Source organism: Homalodisca vitripennis, chromosome 4 (genome assembly GCF_021130785.1).
Source record: "Homalodisca vitripennis isolate AUS2020 chromosome 4, UT_GWSS_2.1, whole genome shotgun sequence".
Classification (NCBI taxonomy): Eukaryota; Metazoa; Arthropoda; class Insecta; order Hemiptera; family Cicadellidae; genus Homalodisca; species Homalodisca vitripennis.
This window is the reverse complement of record NC_060210.1, coordinates 8,677,325-8,696,537: the sequence shown is the minus strand read 5'-3', so window position 1 is coordinate 8,696,537 and position 19,213 is coordinate 8,677,325. Positions and strand designations below refer to the sequence as shown.

General features: G+C 33.0%; 1 protein-coding gene across 5 annotated transcripts in view; it reads left to right on the top strand.

Moving 5' to 3' along the window:
• The window catches only part of LOC124358935 (ornithine transcarbamylase, mitochondrial-like), a 35,172-nt gene that overhangs the window by 7,219 nt on the left and 8,740 nt on the right, over window positions 1-19,213 (top strand). For 2 of the 5 annotated variants that reach the window (XM_046811210.1, XM_046811206.1), the window contains 3 exons: window positions 3,096-3,250; window positions 6,341-6,623; window positions 13,155-13,316. In XM_046811210.1, coding sequence (XP_046667166.1) covers window positions 3,120-3,250; window positions 6,341-6,623; window positions 13,155-13,316 — 576 coding nt within the window. In that variant the 5' untranslated portion in view covers window positions 3,096-3,119. Of the gene's footprint in view, window positions 1-2,724; window positions 3,003-3,047; window positions 3,251-6,340; window positions 6,624-13,154; window positions 13,317-19,213 lie in introns of those variants that run through there. The other 3 variants (XM_046811208.1, XM_046811207.1, XM_046811209.1) reach the window with 3 other exon arrangements.

Here is a 19,213-nt window from a genome sequence, read left to right as displayed (position 1 = left end):
TTCTAAGATTAAATGAATACATAAATACTTTAAACATTTGTACATTTTGGAAGTGCTACAAAAACTGGGAATTCTAGGTTGTAAGCAATATAGAATTCATGTCTGGAAATAAAAGATTACAAAATTAGTTAGAATTCAGTATTTTTTCACTGCATCAAGTGTTATTTACAACGCACATTATAAAATTTAGTGTCAAATAAAACTCTAAACTGGATTCTATAGAGATTATACTGGGTGAAATTTAATCAGAACAAGTCACCAAAACATAATGTTTTAGATTGAATTGATTATGCGGCAAATAAAATCTTCATTGGAAATTTTGTTTTATGTACTGCCAAAATTTTGTACGTTAAAAACTCTTTAGAGTCATTTACTTTGCTCACATCCAACAATAATCTTTTTGTGAATAAACAAACACTTGTACAGGGTCATTCAAGTCTGTGGCCATCCCTGTTATTCCTAAATATTTTGATAAATTGAAATAAAACTTTTGGGATCTTTGTAGGTTAATGAGACCTACTTTTGGCTTATCAAAAAATGTTAAGTTGTAGTCCCCATGGGATTTTTCAATCCCAACTCAAAATTTTCAAAATACAACCCCTCACTTGTGACACATCTTTGGAAAGGGAATAAAAAAGAAACATGTGCAAATCGGAAGTTGCTATCTATCACCTAAGATGGCAGTCACTACATGGTGGAAAAATTGGATTTTTAGCTATTTACAAACGGATTTGCATGAAACTTGATAGCATAGGAACTACTAACTTCGTAGATCTCCAATTCTGAAAAGATAATTTTTTTGTAAAAAATAAATAAAATAAAAATTAATCTTTATCATCTTTTAAATTTATCATAAAGGTTCATAAATACGTAATATACAGATATTGTGTCACAAACAATGAGCACACCAGCAGAATGTTGGCTAGTGTTATATTTGTCGTTGTATATAATTTTAGATAAAATTACAATTTCATGAGGAAGCGTGGTGCTTTCCATCTGAATACTGGTCTTATACATACTGTTTTTCTACAATGAAGGGATTTTTAACTAGTTATTATATGAGGCTGAGGAATTAGATGGTTGAAGATGGTTTTATCAGATGATGAGGAGCTTTTCTGCTCTGAGATAAAAAATGTATTTGGTAAGTGTGAGACTGGCCTCAAAATAAGTAGTTATATTGCTAGAAATGTCTTTTGACTGTAAAAAAATATGAGGACACAAAGTAATGTATTGTTAAGAGCCATTATAATTAAGTTTTCCTCAGCGCTGTAATTAAGTATATCTCCATAACGTTCTTATATTCATATCCGGTTAAGTATTTGAATGTCTTTTCAAAAAATTATTTTATTCCCACTTCAAAATAAGTGGAAATGGAGCACTTAAGTAATCTTTGAGAAGTAAAAAACAATTTTGTCTTTCTTACTTTACCAGCGTTAACAAATCATAATTGTATTGCTTTTACAACTTTATTTAAAAATATAATGCTGATCAACAATTTCAATAAACAGCATAAAACCTTTTCAATTTTCTTGGCTGAGCGTTAACATAGCCCATGACTTAACAGCTGGAAAAATTTGATTTCTGTACGTCCTCACAATATCTTAAGAATAAACTATACCTATATATTAGAAATTTGTATGCAGCGTAATGTTTATATAGGCAACATTGAGTTCTATTATGGTGCATGTCGCTCCATGGGATTTGGTTGAGTATTAACAAACCTTTTATATTATGGTCTTATGGGTAACCGTGATCGCAGCAAGAAAATCACAGACTAAAATATAAATTTGTAAATAAACAGTAAATTACAATCATAATTTTAACACGCATCATAGTAACACGTGTACTCTGATTATCCTTAAGATATCTCAAGAAAGATTTTACCTGTTGATTTTAAATTTTGCATGAAACTTAATTTCTACTTAGACAAGATAGTTCTATAATGGTGTATGTTCAATCATAGAATTTGGATTTGGCTAACCTTCTTCAAGCTTATCACTCAGCAGGCTAGAACATTTTTCTTTAACCTGCCAGGGGGACAGAATATGTCTTCTGTATGTATGTCCATCTACAGAACATCTCAAGAAGAAAATATGCTGTAGAATTAAAGTTTTGCATGCAACCTCAGCGAAGCCTGTTGTGTGACTGGTGAGAGATACTCCTAGGTAATAAGTTTACTTGAAAACACACAATTGCACGTTCATTTTATGATTGGGCAATAAAATTAATTGAAAACAGAGTATTGAATACAAGATTGGTTTATGGTATTGAAATATGGGGAATACATTTAAAAAGAACATTAATAAAATTGTATTAATACAAAAAAAAAAGAAAGAAAGAAAGAAACACTTCTTTATTGAGGCAAAATTAGCAGTACATTATATATCTGGTATTGATTATAAGGATTCATGTAAACAAAAATTTCAAGAACTTCATATTTTGACAGTTCCTTGTTTAGTTGTGTATGAACTGTTGCTTGATATGGCTACGTCAAACAACCTAACATATCAAAACATCCACCAATATAACCCAAGGGGCGTAAACAATATTGTAACCAAAAAACTAACTTCTAAACAATATTCATTAGAATCATTATCTCTTGGACCAAAATTATGAAATGCACTGCCAAATAGATTAAGATCACTGCCATTTGGTATTTTTAAGACAAATTGGCTTTTTCCTTTTGGAACACCCATTTTATGAAGTGGATGAGTTTTCTGGGATTAATCATGAATTAAACAATTATTTTTGATCTTAGGAAATTCTTTTATATGTGTTGTAATTAGTTTTTAATTAATTAATTGATTTGTTTTAATTTATTTTTTATTTATTTAATGTATTGCTTCTTTTAAAGATCTGGACGAACTGGAGGATTGCATTTCTCTTAACATTGAAGTGTACAATGATGTGTTTTCAATGTGACAATGTATGACAAATTGCAATGTAATCTTTACCAGTATTAAATGAGAAAAAGATCCAGTGTTATCCTCACACTCAGCATGGTAATATTCATTTGACCCCATCATTCTCTCTTTTGAATTTCCTAGACTTCTTCCCTAACTTTCTAAAATTGTGACTGAGGGTGTAATGCCCAGCCTCTGGAGGGATCCAGGATAACCATGCTGTGTAGCTGTCAATCACGGAGTGACAACCTCTTGGTGCAGTCAGCCCTGCAAACCCTTGGTGCTGATGTCCTATTCATGTTGAGCAGCCGTTGGGAGCAATACAAGTTCAAGAAAGATGTTGGAAAGTATGTTCTCCTGTTACTATTTGGATTTAGTTAAATCAGTAAACATTTTTATTTTATACATGTACTAGAGTTTGACTTAAACAGAAATTCTAAATAGTTTATCGAAGAGATATACTTTATAATTTAAATTGGACTAAGTGCATTGACACTATTTTAAGAAAGTTAAACTCAGCATGCATTCAAATGATTCAGATTCAGAAATTCTTTATTCACACACAAATGCACAGAATATACAATGAATAGAGTCACATCAAGAACATTATAGTTAATCAAAAATTATCTAATATCAACTTATAAAATATTTTAAATTATGGTAATAAATGGTTGTCATATAGATATACACAGACACATACATACATACATACATATAGGCATGTTGAGCTAAACCAATCAATTATCCCTTTCAAAAAATTCTTGGAATAAATATAGAGGTTTATTTAGTAGGTACTCTTTAAGTTTAGTTTTGAAATTATTAGTGTTGTAGTGAGTTTTCAATTCAATCGGTAAATGATTTAGAAACTTTTTCCCCATGTATGAGATTTTCTATTTATAGAATTCCAAGTGATGAGAATCATTAGATATATTGAACCATGTATTTATATTGATGTTTTCTTTCTGTTAAGGCAAGATTGCAGAAATGTATAACGTAATTTAGTCTCAAATATGTAAAGATTGTAGACAGTAAATATTTGGAGTTCCCTAAAAATGTGCTTAATTGAATCTCTTCTCTTTAATTTTTTTATAATTCTAATAGCTTGCTTTTGTTTAAATAGAATTTTATCTAAATTATGTGATTTGGTAGCTCGATAAATAGCTATATCATAAGCAATGTGAGAATTTATGAGAGCATAATAAACTGATTTTAGAGATTCTATGCTGCAAACCTTAGCCAATCGTCTCAGTGCATATAGATCACTGGAAATTTTATTTTAACAATAGTTCTGGGGGTTTTCAGCAGATATAGATAACAATTTTTTTTAATTCAGAAGAAATTTTTAAGAATAATGACATTTTCACCTTGGAAGGCAACTTGTAAGCCTATCTTTAATGAACATAAAATTTTAACTGTACCAAGCTTAATAATTTTTAAAACACTATTAACAGTGCAATCTAATAACGACAACCTTTTTAATGAAAACCATAAACACAATCATAATACTAGGTATAAAACTAATTTTCAATATTCCCGACATCATCTGAAAGTGGTGGAAAAGACACTATCCTACATGGGGAAAAAATGTCAACAAATTACCTTTAAGGTTTAAAGAATTAATGTATTCATGCGCATTCCGAGATAACATTAAGGAGTTGTTACTTTAAAAAACATATTATAATGTAAGTGAGTTTTTAAACGAACCTTTTTAAATTTTAAGTACTGTATTACTGTGTGTTAATGTTGATTTTTATATTTTTAAGTAGGTCTACAAGTTGACATAATTGCTTTCCTATGATAAGTTAATTAATACCCTGTTTTATTGTGTGTGTGTGTGTGTGTGTTGTACTGCTGTTTTGCGTGTTTTATTGTATTGTGTGTTTAGTTGTTTGGATTTACTCATACAAGAATAGTGTAGGTTATATTTGACAATGTCATCTGTTTTATAGCTGTGCTATATTATTATGAAACATTTCTGACAATAAAAATGTATTTATAATCCCTGGTGCATTATACAGAAAGTCATTGTGGCCACTACATACTCTTAGTGATCTTGAAATTTTTAAACTAATTTTTTCACCTTAACTCAAATTGCAAAGTTCAGCCATCTTTGTTGTCCCTAGCTTGGAATTATTTTGCACCAAATTTAAAATGCCATTCGTTTAGATTGAATAGTGAAACTTCAGACTATACACATTTTCACCATAGCAATAATCTGACAGTTTCTTTTTATTAACCATAAAAAGTTTTAGTTGTAAACTGAGGAAACAATTCAACCCTCAGAAGTTAAAAGTAAATTCACTGTGTTTAAAGACAAAAAATTAGTAGTATTAATTACTGTAAAAAAATGGCACAAAAAAATGTACATTAAATTCGTTTATACAGTTTTATCAGTAGAAATATAGTTATTAAAAATTAGGTACTTTGGGAATATACCGACCACACCAGTATGAAGAACACAAAAATATAAATTTATAGAAACAAACATGATAGAATGAAAAAACAACTGTTTAATTACAAAATTACAAGCATTTCCAGGTATTGTGATCGGTATTGTTGTCGCTGTTATCTTATCTTTCTCGAGAATCCCGATTAGGGCAGGGCGCGGCATCACATGATTTGCACGGTACATAATTGCCTTTCCATTACAATTCAATTTATATTTGTGATCAGCCCCTCTATAATTTGATATTTTACTGATAGGTACTATCTTAAGGGATGTTTTTCTTTCGTCGACATCAGCGCGGGGCCCCGCGCTGATGGCCGGAGGCACTCGCATTTTAGGTGGCGGAGTGTGATCAAGAATAAAAACAAGTTTTGAGTGTTTTTTCAATAAAGAGTTTAGTTTTAGTTTGGCAATGTTTGTTTTTGTTGAATTTTGTGTTTGGAGAAATGTAGAGGTAAAACACGGAAGTACAACAAAGCGACGCACCAGCTGAACGGGCGGCAAGACTCTTCAATCACGTTATCTACTAGACCGCTTGACTTTGACCTCTGTCTGAGGGTGGGGAGGGGTTTGCGACAAGACAATTCCTGTTTTATATTGATGAAATATTGTTCTCTACGCTAATCTAGTAATCAGTAGAAGCATAATGTCAAATAACGATTCATGTCTGGGTGTGGTCGGTATAATCCCAAAGTACCAAAAATTATTGTTCTCAAATTATGTTCATAAAACACAAGTATGTTTGTGATATTAAATCACACACAAAAATGTGGACAGAATATAATATAACAATTAAAGCAATTATATGTTTATTATGAGTGGGGAAGTTCATCTGATTACCACATAATCAGTCATTCAGCAATGTTTACCAATAACAAATAAATAATCCATTCTACCAGTCTGGATAACACGATATGTCTAATTTAATTACTCAATACCTCGAATAATTCTTAATATTTAATGTAAATAGAATTCGATTGGTTCTGTGAAGGTTCTGTTCTCTTTACTCCGATCTGGTGGTCGCTGGAGGAAGAAACCACAACAGTCTGTGCCAGTTGACAGAGGGTGCCTCAGTCCCTGTCGTGAATATCGCCAGTCACAAGTTTGCACCCCTGCATGCCCTCGGGGTGCTCATGACCCTACAGGAACACTTTGGCCGGCTGAATGGCCTCACATTGGGCTGGGTAGGGCCTATGGGCAAGAAACTCAACACTTTCATTTATCTCCTGCCGAAAGTTGGCATCCATCTCAAGTACAACTCCTCACCAACTCCTGTTAGTAAAGTTCAGCACCGGTTTACAATTTCTAAAACCAAGCATCCTCTCGCTCTTTTAAATTATCTGATCTTTTAGCTTGATTTTCCTTGATTTTCTTTAGGTTTTGCCGTTTTTAAACATGTTTTGAAACTTCTCTACTCCATATGTCTAAGACATTTTTGGCAGTAGAACATTGAACAATTGGATTCTTGTACTATTTTTTTTTTTTCATTTTTATAATAAAAAAGACTGATAGTACCTTTTTTTGACAGGAGTTTTGTCTGGCTAAAATGAGAAGGCGTCTGACCAACTAACCAAATATCAATCTTTTCCTGGTCGCTATGGTTGTAAAACTATTTGGTTAACCATATTCAATTGAAACAGAGTTTTAGTTAAACAAGCTTTAATAATGATTATAAACGTGAAAATAGATACTAACAATAGAATAAAACTTAGAGTAATGCTCAAATGATAAACACAACTAAATCACTCAATTTTACTGTTAGTACTCAAATCATACACAACAGTAAAAATCTATTGTTTTCATTGTTTGGAAGGTATTATTGTATTCTTATTTCTTTATTATGAATATTTATGTACTTAAGCATTATAAACATTAAAAATATGTGCTTGAAAGAATTTAGACACATTCAACTTTTTGTAATATAACTTAATTAGGTTTTTTTTAAAGTTTGACCTAAGGTAGCAAGCAACTCCTAAAAGTTATTTTAAAAACTTGAAATTGTTGTGGAATGCTTATTTTGTGTCACAGAATGAAATGAGAGCGTACTCTCAGTGAAATTTGATAGTAGGCATCACCTTATCTACATTTTAAAATAATATGTAGAACCTTAAAAAGTTTATTCGTAAAAATCCACTACATTGTTGTATGAACTTGCAATGCATGGATTTAACCTGTTTTTACGTTTGGTGCTGTAACTCAGTTATTTGTTATTAAATCTTTTTGAAACAAAAGTTTTTGAATTGGTAATAAAGTACGCTAAAAAAAGTTATCCTGGTGAATTTGTTGTCAAAGTAGCCGTTTCAAAGCTAATACAATTTGAAAATTTTGAACGGCCGCCATTTTGAAATGCAATGAGATATTTGTTTTATTTTTTTCACTGAAAAGGACCAACACTAGGTTAACATAACTGTTAAGTTTGAATTCTGTATCTTAAGTGGTTTTTGAGTAGTAATTTTTTTCCCAAAAAACACATACAGACAGACGCTAAACGAAGCGAAATAGGGCACCTGTTATATTGCATTATTTGTTAGTTTTGGCCTGCTGAACAATGTGGCAAAGTTTGTTCGAATGGTTGCTGGACACCCTGTATATATATATATATATATATATATATATATATATATATATATATATATATATATAATAGTTATATAATTGTAAATATATATTAATACAATCAATAAACTTAATTCAATTAACTAACAAAGTAAAAAATACAAAAATGAAATTTGGAGCATTCGGATATCCTGAGTTAGTTCTTTTAAGTTACAGGCAGGTATCTGTATATAAAACAATACCTTAGTACTGTAAGAGTTAAAGAAAGTTTTATCTTATTAATAAAAAAAATATCTAAATAATTTTCCACACAGATTTGTTTTTTGTTAACTATTATCCTCAATTGTAAACAATTCAATTTTTTTTTAATAGTCCAATAATTGACTAAAGAATAGTTTCTTTCATACTCCCAGCCTCAGAATTTTCAAACTATCTGAGTTCCTCCTGTGAACATAAAATGATTTCTTTGGACGTTTGGCATCATTCAGTTATGCAAAACATTAATAACACTACACTTTTAGATATACGATCTGATCTCTTCATCAGGTGGAACAAAGGACCCTAACCTGTTATTCAATCCAGCTTCTGAGCCCTCCCAACTTCCCCTTCGTTTAATGGTTCTTCCTCAGGGCTCCAAACCTGGTTCCTCTTATCCGCTGTGTTTCTTCTTCATCATCTAAGGGGCAGCCTATTCCCATGCAATGCCTTGAGGGCCTTTTGTGCACCTTAGAAGTGTACTGTGATGCCTACCAGTTTACAGTTTCAGAACTTCTCTTGTGAGGTTAGCAAGAACCTCTGAGGTTAGGGAACAAACCCCACCAACTCCAATAGTCATCTCCCACAGTAGACTAGACCTATCGAATTGCCCATGAACCCCAGAATCTAAACATATGCGGTTAGTGATGTGCTGCTCCTGGACATCCATAAGGTTGCCCAGATTGAAGTGACACATCGGTTTTAGCTGTGTCCAGTGGTGGGTTCAACTGGAAGGTATAAACCAGCCAGAAGTGATCCCTGCTGGGTACAGTTTCTACCTTATCTCTTGTTAAGTAAGAACCCACTTTGTAACAGCATTAAAGGATCGACAACTAAAAATTCCACAGAATGGTTGAAGCCGTGTTGTTTTGGATGCCGAACCCAAGTTGGATAAGACACACCTCTTTTGCTCCAAATTTCCCCCCTCTTCACCAGGAACACAACAGTCATGGTGTTGATTCTGCCAAAGGAAGAAACACCTTGATAACAATCCCATGCAAGAGACCAAAGCCTTTAAAGCTGTCTGGCTATCTGTGAAAATGCCTCTGATGTTTGTTGATCCTGGTCTTTAGATCCTTATTTCTTTGAGAGTTGAGGTTAGTTTTAATTATTTGGGTAACTGAATATTTCTTCCTAGTATCTATTCTGTACTTCTCTATTAAATTTAAGCTTCCAGCTTCTCTAAACCACCTGACCTGTAAATTCATTGAGTACATTAACAACATGACTGGGTAAGCTACTGGTTTACAAGTCACATGGTTGTAAGTTAAAGTTAATTTACTGTACAACAAATTAGTTCCATCCAAGAAACAAATAACATGTATATACAGGGTGTTCTGAAAAAAGGTGCCCATAAGTCAGGGCGTGATTCCTCACATCAAAATAAGAAAAAAAGGTCTAATTAACATAGGTCCGAAAATGCTTGGTTACCAAGTTATACAGGGTGAAAGATTTCGTCTGAATTTCAGTTCCCCTGCTGCAACGAAGCCCTACGGGTATTTGTTGGCTGTTAATTAAGATGTACAATTTAGCGTACTTTATGTAAAATGAACTGAAAAATTGAATAAAACCGTTTCCAGACCTGTAGCTACAGTAATTTTTAAGATATGTGACGAAATACGCGAAACTTGGTCCCGAAAAACAAGTTACATTTAGGTTTGAAGCAGATTTACTATGTTAAATGTACAATAAACACAAAATATTTTTTCACGGTACTTGTAGAAAATTTAATTTCGAAGAGAAAGATGTAAAATAAGTCTATAATAGACAAACGCAAACTTTAAAAAATAATCCTTAATTACATACAAAACGCATGAAAAATAGACAAAATCTGTTAAGCTCTCTACAAATGTAATACATATTGAAATTAAAACAGCTGTTTTATTAAAACAAATTAATGAGTTACTATTATTTTGTATCAAGTAAATATTTTTAACAATCATACATTATTATACATAAAAAAGTTATCTGAATTATCATTCAACAAAAAAGTTACACTTGTCCTAAAAAACTAACCACGTCACAGTAGATGTTCAAAATGTTTCCCCTAATTCAAAATACAAGCATCCAGCCGTCTTCTCATAGACTGCCGAACTCTTTCGAAGATCCCAGGTGTCTCACGTATCCTTTGAATCCCGTTAACAATCCTTATTCGCAACTCTTCTATGGTATCCACAGGCGAGTCGTAGACAAGCGTCTTTAAATGTCCCCATAAGAAAAAGTCTAGAGGATTGAGGTCAGGTGACCTTGCAGGCCATGCTACTGGGGCTCCTCGACCAATCCATCTGTTTGGATATGCTTCATTTAAAAATTCTCTTACTTGTAATGTGTAATGAGCTGGAGCTCCATCCTGCATGAACCACATGTTGTTGCGTGTGTATAGTGGCACATCTTCGAGTAACTCATTCAGATTAGTCGTCAAGAAATGTAAATAATTTTCACCATTGAGCGTATCAGGTAAAAAACTAATAAAAATGTTATCACCCAGAATAGCAGCCCATACGTTTATAGAAAACTGATATTGGTGACGGTTCTCTGAAATAGCACGTGGATTTTCAATTGCCCACATGTGAGTATTGTGGGTGTTAAGAATAGCCATTCTTGAAAATTTTGCTTCATCAGTAAAGATAATGTAATTTAAAAAATGTGGATTTCTGCACCTTTGGATAAGCCATTGGCATAGCTGAACACGAGGAAAGTAATCTCGAGGCAAAAGAGCCTGGACCCTTTGATAGTGATAAGAATGCAACTGCTGCTCGTGTAAAATCTTCCAGACAATTGAATTACTAACACCGAAATCCAAGGCTAGTTCTCTAGTACTTCTTCCAGGATGATTCTCTATTTCGTCCAACACGCCCTCCTCCAATTCAGCTGTACACTTTGTACGTGGCCGTCCTGATCTACCAACTTTTCCAGATTTAAAGGTTCCCGTCTCGCTTAGCCTTCTATGAATGGAAGAAAACATTTTATGAGTCGGTAACTGTCTATGAGGAGAATGTTCCTGATAGAGTCGTCTAGCCTGACGACTGTTGCAATGTGCAAGACCGTACATTAAATGCATGTCTGCCATTTCACCATTAGTGTACATAATATTCATATTACCTGCCATGATGAATAAGATATTATTAGCTATCAAAAATTAACTTCAACGGCACTCGCACTAACTTGTATTAAAGTACAGATCAACACACGCACTTAATGAGCAATGGAAAAATAGCTGCTTGTAATGTTTATTTAAATTATTATAAACAATGTTACATTGTTAAAACATATGTTTTAAATAGAAATTATTTTGTTTCTCAAATCAAATATTTTAATAAAACAGCTGTTTTAATTTCAATATTACATTTGTAGAGAGCTTAACAGATTTTGTCTATTTTTCATGCGTTTTGTATGTAATTAAGGATTATTTTTTAAAGTTTGCGTTTGTCTATTATAGACTTATTTTACATCTTTCTCTTCGAAATTAAATTTTCTACAAGTACCGTGAAAAAATATTTTGTGTTTATTGTACATTTAACATAGTAAATCTGCTTCAAACCTAAATGTAACTTGTTTTTCGGGACCAAGTTTCGCGTATTTCGTCACATATCTTAAAAATTACTGTAGCTACAGGTCTGGAAACGGTTTTATTCAATTTTTCAGTTCATTTTACATAAAGTACGCTAAATTGTACATCTTAATTAACAGCCAACAAATACCCGTAGGGCTTCGTTGCAGCAGGGGAACTGAAATTCAGACGAAATCTTTCACCCTGTATAACTTGGTAACCAAGCATTTTCGGACCTATGTTAATTAGACCTTTTTTTCTTATTTTGATGTGAGGAATCACGCCCTGACTTATGGGCACCTTTTTTCAGAACACCCTGTAAGATGCCACACCTTAACTTCTTTACCCAATCTGTTCCTTGCATTTATTACAGCTGCCTAGCATCCAACATTTCTAAATAATTGTATTCTATTCCTTTAAATTTCGTTTTAAATTAGTTATTCAAATCTGTTAATCTAGCAATCCCTATTCTGGTTCTTATTAATCTGATTTAATTTGCTCAAAATTAACTTTTTCTTGGCTTACATAATTCATGTTGCTGTGTAGGCAATTAATATTCCATGCCAATTGTATATCCTAAGTTTTTCATGATTGTTGTTTACTGGGACTGTTCATGGCATTCTAAATTCATCTTTTCTCCTGAGCCTATGACCCCTAAATTTTTGGATGCCTGTATCAGAGTATCTAAGGTTTTTCATGTCTTTCAAGTCTCTCAGCCAGGTAATTTTCTTCAAGGTTTACCGAATGAAATAATTTCCCCCTTGTTTGTTTGATATGTGTAACGGTAAATGCATGTTTTACTCTGCCTGTATGTCTTTCTTGCTTTTAGCATTACAACCATAACTTTCTTAATTGTTTTTTTTTGTTATCGATGGTTTTTTATAGTTGATGTTTGATTATTTTATTGCTGGAACGAGTAATATGTTAATGTTATCAACAGTTTTTTTATTGTTAGAATGAGTTATATTTCACTATCTGTACTTTCAATTGGTTTTGTCTTGTTTAATACTTATTGTTTGAAAGGTTATTAGAAGTTATACACTCATTTGACCTACAGACACTATTCGTATATACTATATATTATATTTTTCGATTAACACAACAAATCTATCAAAACTATTAGTTTTGAAGACAATGTGTTAAAAACCCCTTATATCTAAAATATTATATAGGCTCTTGTACATATCTTGAAACAAAAAAAGTTATTTCCAATTACAAAACTGAATTATTATTAAATTTATTTTAGTAGATCAGGTTGAACATATTGGAATTAAATAACTAATAAAATTGCAAGTGAACACATTCAGCTATAAAGTTTTATCATAATTAAAATAAATTAACCAATAATTTTTACCAGGATTTGGTGAATCATTATTTTTTTCTGTAATATCCCTTATTTGAGTGTACTTCTGTAATAAGATAATAATTCACAAAATGTTATCAGAATTTTCCGGCAAGCCCACTCGTGCTGCCTGCAGGCAAGAATTTCTGTAAAACCTTCAACACTAGAATTGAGGCATGTCCTGACCCACTTTCAACAATCGCTGGAGTTGATGTAATCGGCACTTCCAAACACAAGAAGGAGACCCAGAAACTTGAGCTCCACGTAAGTCTGACAAATTATATATATAAAAAATCATTTCGATAATATAAAAATTAACAATATGTCAGTTATATTTTCTTTAGACATATTTATTTAACATTCGTACTATGATGGAGGGAACTCGTAATCTTTTGATTAGGTAGTATTTAACAACTATCTCTGGAAGTTCTCTTCCCTGGCTGTATGCATAAAGTTCCACCTTAACCTCTCTAATTGTTTTCTTATTTGATTTTTGGGATTTGTTTTTGTAATCTCTCTCTTGTAGTTTATCATTCCTCTTTTCCTCCAGTTCGCCAGTTAAAGCATTCTTCATTTTAAGCTTATTATTTAAATCAGCAATTTTGTTACTAAAGCTCTGAATATTTCCCTCGAAGTTTCTAATTTCCGTGTCTAAGGAATCCTTTTTTAACAATGAAAGATCATCCATTTACCTGCAAACCCCCAGCTTGCTATCACCAGTGCTGTCAATTCATTTTTTGAAGACAAAGAGCTGTTACTATTAATTACAGTGTAAGCTAGGAGTGAACGTTTTGAAACAATAACCTTTTTTTAATCTGTAACCTTTCAATGAATTTGACATCAAGTGGTTCTTTATTCAAAATACCCAACACAATTCCTTCCACAAAAAGCACCGAGCATATGGAACAGTCATAGCTATTTTTTTGCTGTACACCATTTATTACCAACAGTTTTGCACTATGTACTATGATCAATATTGTAGTTATGCATCGAATCATAGTAGTAGTAGGTATTAGTAATCTTGTGGTACATTAAAGTACTCCAATGTGAGCCACTGACAATGGTCAACACTTGAGCATCATTTATTGGCACAATGAGATAATTCTTGTAATTTACATTGAAATTATCAAGAAAATGATTATACTCATTTAGAATCTTAAAAGCCTGGCCAATGACCGGATTTAATATTATAAATAAATCATTAAGAGTGTTGAGGAAATCAAAATATTTATACAAGATGTCATCTGAGACCCATTTTTCTCCCAACAGCTCATTTATAACGTGTAAAGATGTGTAGTCAATTTCAGTTTGAGTCATAACTGAGTCAGTAAATTTTCCACATTGTGTGACATCACACTGGCAGCTAATGCTTGTATTGGCACTAGCATCAGCACTACCACATGCCATACCACAATTACACTGTCTGACAAGTCATTTGGGTCATTTAGTTGCACTTCTTTTAATGCAATAATTTGTTTTGTGGAAAAATGAAAATTATTAAATTTTAAATTTAAGTTATTGAATTTTATGTACTGAGATAACTCCTTTTTTGAACGGAACCCTTTTCCTTTTGGAGATATAATGTGAACATCCATTTTACCTTTACTTATTCCACCCTTCCTCACTACTTCCTCTCTTATCCAACCTTTTGGCATTTTATTTATAGAAGTATCTTTTTCCATTTTGTTTATTAACTGAAGGTAGTATATATTATTTCCAGAGCAAAGAGAAAATATATCAATATTATTTCCTTATTAAAATATTTCCCTTTTTTTAACAAAAAATTTTAGCCACCAACAGTATTTGAACCACGGATATCAGGCTCTATCATACAAAGGCTGTCACTCAACCATTTGAGCTATCAGTAGCTGATAAGATACAAGGATAGAGATAGTGTACTTCTACACCAGTAAGAACAAGCTTAAAAATGTACCACATTTTGTAAAAATGTACCACATTTTGTAAAAATGTACCAGATCAATCAACTCAGTTTTTTACCATATTTGTTTAGTTGCATCTTAGATGAGAACAAGTAATCCATTGTATTAAATACTATCTCAATTAAAATCTATATTAAAATTTGTAACACAGTGCATAATAATTAATTGCATAAAACCACAGAAGTTAAAATAAAAACATGACTATGCTGGTAGGCCTACGTTCCTCTTGTTTCGTACCCTTTCACTTCACAATCAAGTAAAATAGTATATCAAACTGGTGAAATACGAGGTCACTCTGAAGGTTTTAAGATTCAGACAGACCATGCACACTGCAATAATCTTATCAGATTCTCTAAGTGCCAATCAGTACCTGACAGCAACTTGAGTCATCTGTTTGGAAAGAGTAATTTCGTGCAGTCACGGAGTTATCGAGAGAAAATTTTTCGGGCTATGATTTCAGTTTTTTTGTCTCAAGAGGAGCATTAAATGTCTCAAAACATTTGACTTGCGACTTTTGGTTATTCTTTAATCTGAAGAAACATTTGCGCAGTCATTGCTTTTCTTCAGAAACCAAAATTGATGATAAGATTTGTATATATTTTCACACTATTTAAAAAATTGAGTGGCTGTGTGCTTTCAACGAGTTGAAAATTCCACTTAAAAAGTGCATTGACGCTGAAGTTGATTACTTGAACACGCCTAATGTTTGGTAAGATTGGCATAAATCTCTTTGTATATCTTAAAACTTTCAGAGTGACCCCCTAATTGAGCAATAATCAGATTGTCTAGCTTATATAATTTAAAGATAAATAATGTGGTTGTAGTAAAATAAACACTGACAGATGCCCAAGTATAATCCCTATAGCTGACAAGGTGAAACATTACGCCTTTTAAAAGTTTAACATTGTCTAAAACTAATGTTCATGAAATTATCCACAAATTTCCTTTTGACTAACCTAGAAGATAAAAACAGGCACTTTCAAAAAGATTTGAAACCTTTAATAAACAAGACTCAATAGTACTATAAAATAAAACAATGACTTTTCAATATCTTTTTGTGCTTGAATAACTACAAAATAAAACTTTCCAGTCAGCCATAAGATCATCATTATACCACCACTTCTACCACAAAGCTTCCCAAAGTTTGTTGTAGCATACCAACCGTGTGTCTGTCTTTGTTTATTCAGTATTAACTCATTTATATGTGTTAAGGTGCTAGTTAGGGGTTACTAATTCTTTTGTGACACAAATCTTCTCATATGTTAGAGGATGAAAATTATGTTCAGTACATTTCTTAGGTACTAAAATCATGGTGAAGGCTACGAATACATATAACTTTCGTATCTTCACACGAAACAAAGTAAGTTTGTGAACAAACAAGAACGTAGCCAACGTATAGGGATTAGAATCTTTTGACTAGATGATCCTAGTCAAAGCATCAGAGAAGCTGTATAAACTCTGTACTATTTTGAAGCTGAAAATCAGATATTTTAGTCTGGTACAGATAAGACTGGATCCCACTTCCTGCTAGATAGTTTTTCCAACCATATTTTACCTCCCAGTCTTCTTGTTCTTTTTCTTAATCCTAAATTCAAAACATATTCCTGAACTACTTTACCCAACCTTATCCTTGGTCTGCTGGTGTGTACGAAAGCAATTTAGCTTCCAATATTTCTTCATTTTTGTACACATTAAAACGATTTTATCTAATCTCTATCTCGAAGCGATTGTTCAGTTATTTTTTTCTTGCTATTCTGCATTTTAATTCTCAAGAATACCATTTTACTTTTCTGCACTTTACTCTTTTCATTGACTTACATAACCCCTGTAGATATTTGATATTGTACTGTCAAAAATTGACGTACAATCCTCCTGTACTTATTCATTTTTGTTTGATATGCCTCTATATCTTACCAACACTCCAACTGATTTATCAATTTCGAGCCTGTGTATCTCTGACAGTCAAGCACTAAATTGTAATAAATTCTTAGTAAAGTTCATGAGGGGATGTCTTCACATTCTTGTTGAGATGTCAGAATAAAGAATGTTTACCTGAAATAAATTCAAGACACTAAAAAACATTATGAGAAATATTTAAAAATGTATATACTTTTTTGCCTTCCTTTAGGACTTGAACTAAAATACAGGTGTGATTATAAGCAGTTACTTTCATCTTTGAAAATATCAGTTAAAGTAGAAGACTGCGTTTAATTTCTTAGTTGTTATCAAGATATCAACTAAATTAGTTATAGACTTTACTAGGTCTATCTTCCCTGTGACACGTCTCTAGAACAGCTTGGATCATAAATCAAACTTGTTCTTTCAACGAGAGTTGTTTTGGAGTATAGAGATTGCAATCCTGGGATTTGAAAAGTTTTTTCAATCCCGGGATTGCAACAAACCAGTTTGGGGCTTTAGGCATTTAAAAATCTTGACATTGTAATAAATATTATTATTGAGAAAGTTTATAGTTAAGAAGTATAATTTTAACACAAATTAATCTACTTTGTTTCACCATTAAAATAAAGTGCCAACAGTACAATAATAATGTGTTACCACTTTTAAAAGAAAAACTTACCTTGTTATATTAAATTTTTTAATCATCGTTTTAATAGTTAATATTTGTTTATGGCATATAGACAATAGACAATAGACAAACTCTTTATTCACAAGTCATCAAGAAATGCAATGGTGTCAAGTTTTACATAGTTAGTTTTTATTAAAAGTTCTGTTCTTCTCTTTTCCAATTAAGGAACTCATCCATGGAGTAGAAGGGCCGGTGGGAGAGCCACCTGGTCAGCGCAGTCTTCAGTCTCTTTCCTTGAAGCTTTCGTAAGTCGTCTGGAAGATGATTGAAGAGTTTTTTACCTATGTAGGATGGTTTCCTCTCGAACAGGGCGGAGTGGTGTAGGGGCAGGTGGAAATTGGAAGCGTGGCGGGTGTTGTAAGTGTGGAGATCGCGGCCTCGTTGCAATTGCTCCCTATCAGCGTGGACTATAACTTCTATGATATATAAGCCGATAATCGTTATCACGCCATGGTGGGGGAAGGCTTCCCTACAGCTTTCACTTGGACCAAGGCTGGACATGATCCTGACTGCTCTTTTCTGTAGTATCAGGATTTTTTTCAAGTTATCTGCACTTGTGCCTCCCAAACTGTAAGGCCATACCTTATGTGGGACTCAAATAACGCATGGTAGGCGATTTTTGTAGTTGCATCATCACTGGCATGCTTTATTCTTTTCAAGACGTATAAGCAAGAATTCAGCTTTTTGGAAAGTGTGTCAACGTGATTGTCCCATGATAAGTTGCTATCAATTGTCATGCCAAGGAATTTAGTGTGACTTTCCATTGACACATCAGGCAGTGCAGGAATGTCTTCATGCCTCCTTCCAAAAGCTAGTTGTTTTGTTTTTCCTGTGTTGACTACTAAATCGTTTTCATGACAGTATTGATAAGCCATGTTGAGTGCAGTGTAGGAGTTGATTGCCAAGTTGTTAGGTGATGATTCGGCCACTAAAAGTGTTGTGTCGTCCGCATACATCAGAGGGGCACAATGTGTGCCCAAGTATTGTGGCATGTCGTTGGTCATGAGAATGAACAGGACTGGTCCCAACACCGATCCCTGGGGTACTCCTCTGTTGATAGGCAGGGGCTCTGATCTTACTGTATGTAAGTATGTTTTTTGAGTGTATTGAATTTCAACTGTCTGGCTTCTTCCCGCTAGATAGCTCTTAAACCACTCTTTAGTATGCCCTTTGACTCCAAGTTGTTCAAGTTTGTGTGTGATCAATTCATGTCCTAGGCAGTCGAAGGCTTTGCTAAAATCTAGCATAATGCCAGTGACCATGTTTTTTCTTTCCAGGTTATCAACAATGAATTCTGCAAGTTGGATAATGGCAGATGTTGTGGATTTTCCCTTGATAAAACCGTGTTGTTTGTCTGTCAAAAGATGGTGCCGTTCACAGTGGTCCATTAATCTTTTCAAAACTACTTTCTCGATTACCTTTGAGCAAGTTGGGATCAACGATATGGGCCTGTAGTTAGTAGCTTCTAAGAGGCTGCCGCTTTTTAGCTTTGGATATACCTTACTTTGTTTAAGAGCTGATGGAAAATGCCCTTGAGCAAGTGATAGGTTTATTATTTTGGTGAGGGGTGAAATCAGGGCTTTGCTGCAGTGTTTCAGAATTTTTGCTGAGATTTCATCAAGCCCTGCTGAGGT